Raw genomic sequence first — 8,290 nt, forward strand, 5'->3', positions numbered from 1 at the left:
AAAAAAAAAAAAAAAAGTATTTGTTCTGTGAAGTTTGGACTTGGTCAAGGGCCTGCACTTGAGGATCCAGGGGGCCACATGTGGCCTGGAGGCTACAGGTTCTCCACCCCTGATTTGGGTAAAGACAAAATCAAGAAGGAACCTATGAGCAAAATCCTGAATAAAAAGAATTATAGATAGAGACAATGGCTGTACAAGGAACATTTTTCCTTAACATTGGGAAAAACAGCAAGAAGGCCAGTAGCAAGAGATTGGTAGGCAAAAGGAAGAAGATTAGCAATGGATGAGTGGGGATCCCATCGTGCAAGGTCTTACAGGCCATGGAGAGAAGTCTGGGTTTGCACTGGGAAGGTACTTAAGTGTTTTAAGAGGGGCAGTAACGTCATCAGATTATATTTTACTAAGATCAGTCTAGGAGCTAACAAAAAATGCCTTCAGAAAGGGCGGCGCCTGAGGCTCAGTGAGTAGGGTGCCGGCCACCCTGTTCTGGCCAAACTGCAACAACAACAACAAAATAGCCAGGCATTGTGGGGGGCGCCTGTGGTCACAGGTACTTGGGAGGCTGAGGCAAGAAAATCACCTAAGCCCAAGAGCTGGAGGTTGCTGTGAGCTGTAACGCCACAGCACTCTACCAAAAGTAACAGAGTGAGACGCTGTCTTTAAAAAAAAAAAAAAAAAGTGCCTTCAGAAACACTGGCAAAATGACATCATGAATAAAAAAAAAAATATTACTACAGGGTGTCCCAAAGGCCACCCCTAAAAGGGAGGAGAGTATGCTTATCAGTTAACTGATGGTATTAAAGTATCACCTTAAAATAGCACATTTAATATATAAATATGCGAGTCACGAAAGTTTTGAAATACACAAAAATCAAGAAATGTAAAATCCACACAAAGAGAAACAAATGAAGCCCTCCCAGCAACACTGATAAGCTGAGCAAGTTGAAACTTGCACAGGTGATTAGAAAGGACGCTGTTGACTGTTTCTTGAAAGTGAAATAATGGACCTTAACACTACTTCTTTTGTAAAAACCCATGTACATTCTTATTTCCTCTATGGTAGTTCTAAGTCACAAATTCATGTTCTCAGGATATCTAGACCTGCACTGTCCAAATGATAACCAACAGCCACCTGAGCTATCACTGATATGAAGTGTCAGGTGCTATAATGTGAAACACATGCCAGGTTTCAAAGAGTATTATTGCTCAGGTAATGCACTGCCTTGGCTTCCCAGAGTGCTGGGATTACAGGCCTGAGTCACCACTCCAGTCTTTTGTTTTTTTTTTTCCTTTTTGGACACAAAGTCTTGTTCTGTCACCCTGGTTGGTGTGTAGCAGTGTCATAGCTCACAGCAACCTCAATCCTGAGCAAAGGTTGAGATCCCCATTTCTACTAAAAATAGAAAAACTAGCTGGGTGTGGTGGCACTGCACCTATATTCCTAGCTACTCTGGAGGCTGAGGCAGGAGGATCACTTGAGCCCAGGCATTTAAGGTTGCAGTGAGCTATGATGACACCACTGTACTTTAACCAGGGTGACAGAACAAGACTTTGTGTCCAAAAAAAAAAAAAAGGCTGGAGTGGTGGCTCAGGCCTCTAATCCCAGCACTCTGAGAAGCTAAGGCAGGTGCATCACCTGAGCTCAGGAGTTCAAGACCAGCCTGAGCAAGAACAAGACTCCCATTTCTACTAAAATTATAAGAAAATTGGCCAGGCCTTGTGACTGGTACCTGTGGTCCCAGCTACTTGGGAGGCTGAGGCAAGAGGATTGCTCGAGCCCAGGAGTTTGAGATTGCTGTGAGCTATGACTTCAAGGCACTCTACCCAGGGTGACAGAGTGAGACTTTGTCTCAAAAAAAACAAAAAAACCCCCCAAAAAACTATACCTAGCGGGCCTTAGGGTATTTTCAAGCAACAGAAAAACTAAGCCAAGACTATTTTAAAAGCTGTTACTTCACCGACTGTATAAGACAAGACCCAGTTTCCTACGGTAGTAACCTGTCTTACATCTACACTCAGATTTCTTTCATGTGAACTCCATCAGGGGAAGTAAGGAACTGGAACCTCTCCTTGGCTAGGAATACTCTTTCCTTTTTTCCCACTGAATCCTCAGAAAAACATGGAAAAGCAATAAAGGTTGCTTTTGTTTTTCCATAACCTTGAGTCCAACTTGTTTGTAGGGGGGAAAAAGGTTTCTAATGCTACTTTTAGAACTACAAGGTTTGTCCTTAAATAGACTAATACAGGAATTCAGTGAGGGCCTCACACAGTGGTAATGTTTGAGAAGAGACCTAACAGAAGAATCAACATTTTCCAGGCAAATAAGTTCAGGAGATACCATTATAATGCAAGACAGAACAAATGAAAAGAAATAACAATGCAGCTCAGTGCCTGTAGCTCAACTGGCTAAGGTGCCAGCCACATATAGCAGAGCAAGCAGGTTCGAATCCAGCCCGGGCCTGCCAAACAATAATGACAACTGCAACCAAAAAATAGCCAGGCGTTGTGGCAGGCAGAGAATTGCTTAAGCCCAGGAGTTGGAAGTTGCTGTGAGCTGTGATGTCAGGGTACTCTACCCAGGGCGACAGCTTTAGTCTCTGTCTCAAAAAAAAAAAAAAAAAGAAAAGAAAAGAAAAGAAATAACAATGCAAAGCAAAAAGAACACAGCATCTGCAGGGAATCAGAACTACTTTACTGTGGGAGTGTGTACTCTAGTGTGGTTTGTTACTCTAGTTTTATTTTTGTTTGCATGAAAGAAGGTTCAAAAGGAAGGAGGAAGTTTCAAAAAAAGAGGCCAGGCTGTGGCAAAGAACAGAAGCTTCTTCACTGTTCTGCTATTGCCTAGTACTTAAAAGGCTGCATTTACCAGACTTCCTTGCAACTGGGCAGCCATACAGGTTTGTGCTGGCAATGACACATGGGAAATTTTAAGAGAGAGGGTGGTGCATCTTCTTCCTCCCCCTTACTCCTTTCTGCTGCCAGGAACTCCAAAGTGATGCCCAAAGTTCTAGGAGCCATTATAGGTGCTATGCTGCCTGGAGTGGCAGGGCCCAAAGACTGGCGCCTGGGTTCCTGGTCACTTTGTGGAGCCACTCTTTTTGGCTACCAATTCCTCTTTCACAAGAGAGAGAGAAAAATTTCCATCTTATTAAAACAATTGTTCTGGGGGCAGGGTTCTATGTAAGCAAATCTAATTGAAAATGATACAACTGGAATCGTGGATTTTATATACCACACTATAGAGTCCAGGCTTGTGCTATATAGGTAAAGAGAACCCACTGAAGAATTTTAAGCTAATATACTAAAGAACAAAGCATATAATTCTCAAATGATACTGGCCATAGTATATACATATCTTCACTGAGTTCTAGAGGTTGAGCTAGAAAATAGCATTTTTACACATGATGAGGAGAAACTAAATGGGTCCTGCTGTCTAATCTGTCAGGAGGGCAGTTCTAAGGCCACGTATTAGAATCTCATAGATAGCACTGTAAGAAGGAGAGTAAGGAAGAACATATGAGAAAATGGCTAAGATAGGAAAACACTACAGTATTTGAAAAAGCAAAAACTTCTTACATAAAAAACTTAACAAACCACCATAAATTCAGATAAAATTTAACTCAATTGCATAAATCTTTTGAGGTATATTATAACTATTTTATATAAATTATCAGAACACTGATTAGTTGACACACCAAGACTGTTTATACCTGGCTGCTTAGCCACTGATGGGGGTTCTATGGTACAGAAGAAAACTGGGTCTGGAATCTCCACCCCAGCCAGAAAAATTCTCTCCGCTTCACTACTTTTCCCGTGCTGCTTTTCTCCTTCTCTTTCGGCTCTCCGAGCTGCAGCTAATGCACTGGACTTGGACGAGACAATAGTGTCTCCAGTGGCAGTCTGCAACAAAACAAGACAAGCTGGCCCCAAATAGGCCCCTGGCAAGCACTCATCTTCCACCAACAGCTCCAACATAAGAAAAATTTTAATGTGGCATTTTCTTTTCCATCAGAATTTAAAAGAGAAATAAAGTCACAAAGCTTATTACAACTTTGGATAAGTAAAATTAATTTAACTTATGTAAGAATTCTATCCAAAACATAGTTATGAACTTTAACAAATAATAAAATAAACACACATACACATCCAAAATCTATATGGCAAAACAAGGTACCTTCCTAAATTTTCAATCACAATGACACAGGTAACATGTCTTTATAGTGTTTTACTACCCATTAAATTTATTATTTTACAGAACATTCTCTACCAACTAAAGTACATAATTAAGTAGAATACTACGTGGCATGGCTGGCTTCCATGTACAACCCAGTTACTTTATATAAAACCATAAATTCACTTTTAAACTTTTATACAATGAAGTTTTATGCTAGTCTCCTCCTCTGTAAAGAGTCCTACTGAAACAAGAGTTCAAACATATTTGTATTGCTTCCTTCAGGTAGACAGAGACCTTCAATAATAGAAGTCCAGTAACCAGACCATGGGAATTTTCTACTTAAGGGTCTTGAAATTTGCAATTAAATGTTAAAAGTAACAATGTTAGGCGGCGCCTGTGGCTCAGTGAGTAGGGTGCTGGCCCTATATACCAAGGGTGGTGGGTTCAAACCCGGTCCTGGCCAAACTGCAACAACAACAACAAAAAGTAAATAAATAAAAGTCTTTAAAAAAAAAAGAATTAAAAAAAAAAGTAACAATGTTTATCATAAATGGCAAATATATTGAAACTTAATGAGAAAACTGTACTTGGTTTATCCATATACATGAAATATTCTTAGTTTTAACCCATCAAAAATAGACAATAGACATAGCATCAAGTATTTTCCTCTATTCATCCTACAAATACTTATGGAGTGCCTACTATGCCCAAGCGCTGATCTAAAGCAACGGACAAAGAGATAAAAATCCTTGCCTTCATGGAGTCTTCATTAACAAAATACCTTTAGTTATTAGATGATCAGCTATGAAGTCTAGATTAAAATTTTATGCAATGATCAAGACAGAAAAAAAAACCAATGGGAATAAAACAATATTTGATATAAATTTAAAACATAAGTATCTGTAAATACGTTAAGTATGAAATGCCCGATTTCCTTCAGTACTCAGTCTGACAGTTGATTTCTCTGACATTTCACTTTGACACTTATTTTTACTATGAAGGTACATCATCATTCTATCAAATGCATGTTTTGGCTTGTTGATTACCTTTCAAATGCTTTTTTAGAACAATTTTTGTGAAACAATACCTAAGGCCAAAAATCTGTGTTATTTTCAAATATAAGTTCTATCACAGAACCAACGCAGTGCAAACAGCACGAAATATCAAAAAAAAGTTTTGGGAAAGGATGCGGCTAACAAACACACAGTATGTCAATGATGTGAGAAGTTCCATTCAGGTGATTTTAACCTGGAAATGAGCCAGGAGGGCGCCCTAAGACCAAGGTGGGTAATGATGAGCTGAAAGCTGTAGAAGTAAATCCGTTTCAACCTATGTGTGAATTATCAGCAAGGTCTGACATTATTACTCCAACAATATTGGACCATTTAAGACAAACTGGCAGAGTAAGGAAACTGATGGTTTCTGCATGCATTAAAGTATCAGAAGAGAAATCATCTTGAAGCTTGCCTTTCTTTGCAGTCACGACATAAAAGTAAAGGATTTCTACAGTGCACTGTTATGTGTGATAAAAACGGGTTCTTTTCGACAATTGGAAGTGTCTAGCACAAAATTTGGATAAAGAAGGAGTGCTAAAAATATAGTCTAAAACCAAATACTCATCAAACAAAGCTAACAGAGCCGGGCACAGTGGCTCAGGCCTGTAATCCTAGCATTCTGGGAGGCCAACACCAGTGGAATGATTGAGCTCAGGAGTTCAAGACCAGCCTGAGCAAGAGTGAGACCCTGTCTCTAAAAATAGCCTGGCACTGTGGCAGGTGCCTATAGTCCCAGCTACTCGGGAGGCTGAGGGACGATCACTTCAGCCCAAGAGTTTGAGGTTGCTATGAGCTATGACACCACAGTATTCTACCTAAGAAGACAAAATGAGAGTGTCTCAAAAAAAAAAAAAAAAAGCTAATAGTGTCTATTTGGTGTTCCAGTACTGGTATTATCCACTACAGCTTCATGAATCCTGGATACATCCATTACAGCAGATGTTTCTTGCAAACAGCTGACCAAATGATGAGGATGCTTGTAATTAAACAGCCAAGATAGTCAAAAAAGATAGTCCAGTTCTCTCGCACAAACAACACTGCTCAACTACAGAAGAGGAACTTGGAAACTTGTCATCTACTGTATTCACCAGACCTTGCACCAACTAACTACCACTTCTTCCAGGCTTTGGACCACTTCTTGCAAGGAAAAAAATTAAATTCTCAATAAGCTATGGAAAATACCTTTCATCACCACTCTCTCCAGGCTTCTTTGTTAAGATGGCAAAACTGTATTGACAGTTAGGCGCATACTCTGATTGGTTCTACTGCTTCTTATTTGAGATATAATAAACACAACTTTGATTATAAATTGGACATTTCATATTTAATGACCTAATATTTTAATTGGATTTAAACTCTGTCTTCCATAATTTACTTTTCTATTACATATATGAGATTCAACTATGTTGGTAAATTTTTTTTTTTAACATTTCATATGCTTTTTTTTGAGACAGAGCCTCAAGCTGTCCCTCTGGGTAGAGTGCCGTGGCATTACAGCAACCTCCAACTCCTGGGCTCAAGCGAGTCTCCTGCCTCCGCCTCCCAAGTAGCTGGGACCACAGGCGCCAGCCACAACGCCCGGCTATTTTTTGGTTGCAGCCATCATTGTTGTTTGGCGGGTCCGGGCTGTGGATTCAAACCCGCCACCTTAGGTGTACGTGGCTGGCGCCTTAGCCGGTTGAGCTATAGGCACCGAGCCAACATTTCATATTCTTTTATTCTTTCTTGTTTACATTCAGAATAAAAGTCAACGTTAGCATCTGGCAGTATTTTTGCAATTTTTTGAATAAAGTCACATTTGTACGAGGTCTCCTCTACAAACTGCACCATATAACACACCAAAGGCTGAAGTAAGACACACACATGGGCCCGACTGTTTGACTTCAATCTTTCCACTGCTTTGGCATCTAACTTTGCATCTTCCGAGCTAGAAGCCTCAGTAAGCAAACTTATTTCTGGATCAGCAGGCCAATATGAAATTCAGTTAACTCCAGCTGAGACTTTTGCCTTTGGGCTTCTGCTGGGAAGAGCTCCATCCAGAGACTGAGCAGAGTGAATAAATTGACTTTAGAAAGTCTTGGTATTTGACCGGTCATGCTGCCGGTCTGTGTGCTGACTGACCGCCTGGCCTCCACGCTCTCAAGACTTTGCATCTGCCCTGCTTCCTTCATCCCAAGCCCAGCGTCCGGTGCTGCCCAAGAAACCTCTCCCTGTCAGGCATGATCTTGGCCCCAGCGGCCCACCCTCTATGTTGGTAAATTTGCCACAATATTATTCCACTATTGATGGATATTTGGACTGTTTCTGGGTTTTGACATGACAAAATATCGACTTGTAGTTAAACATTTAAGCCGTGTTTAAGCCCTGGAGAAATCACTTGGTCACTTACGTGCTTAAGACCAACAGTCAAAGCGATATTACCAGCAGCCAGGGAAGGGATTTCTATGTGTTGGTCGGCAAATGGCAAAAGCAGACGACTTATTCTCTCCCTGTAAAACCATGATTTATATCAGCAGACACATTTTAAAAGAAATTAGTGCAGTTTCAGAAAGTAACTCAGCTTCTACTTACGTGCAGTTTCCATTAATATTATGGATGGCTAACTGGGGTTTTATTGTGCCTGAGTAAATGCGCATAAAAACCAGTGGTCCTCGCTGCTTATCATGGAGAACTTTAAATGCCAGTGCACATAAGTCACCCTTATACCACTGCCTATGAAAGAAAGAAGACATTCCAGAAAGTTCTGTAAAATATACTTCCCATATATCTACACATATCAGATCAGAATCACTGTAGAAACTTAACCTTAATATTCTCCAAATATCCCTCATATCTTCTAGTAGAGCTACACAGAGCCACTAAATAAGGTCATTACTATGCAACGCTGTTCCTCCATTGACTAAATCATTCAATGGGAGATCTTACCATTAATTCCTCAAAATTAAAAGAAACAGATTCCCTTCCATATATTACCTTTATTTTCAAATCATTTGACTGCCAAAAGCTCTCTCCCCAAAAATTATACCTGAGATCATACAACTTCTTTTTTTTTTTTTTTTTT

The 8,290-nt window shown here is 40.1% G+C and overlaps 1 protein-coding gene across 2 annotated transcripts in view; it reads right to left on the reverse strand.

Annotated features, from left to right (window-relative positions):
* GFM2 (G elongation factor mitochondrial 2) overlaps positions 1 to 8,290 on the reverse strand; it is a 54,026-nt gene that overhangs the window by 12,761 nt on the left and 32,975 nt on the right. For both annotated transcript variants that reach the window (XM_003785912.3, XM_023510868.1), the window contains 3 exons: positions 7,801 to 7,941; positions 7,619 to 7,718; positions 3,711 to 3,900 (listed from right to left, as the gene is read on the reverse strand). In XM_003785912.3, coding sequence (XP_003785960.1) covers positions 3,711 to 3,900; positions 7,619 to 7,718; positions 7,801 to 7,941 — 431 coding nt within the window. The remainder of the gene's footprint in view (positions 1 to 3,710; positions 3,901 to 7,618; positions 7,719 to 7,800; positions 7,942 to 8,290) is intronic.

The sequence above is a fragment of the Otolemur garnettii genome, unplaced genomic scaffold (genome assembly GCF_000181295.1).
Source record: "Otolemur garnettii isolate 467f Iridium unplaced genomic scaffold, OtoGar3 scaffold00017, whole genome shotgun sequence".
Lineage (NCBI taxonomy): Eukaryota > Metazoa > Chordata > Mammalia > Primates > Galagidae > Otolemur > Otolemur garnettii.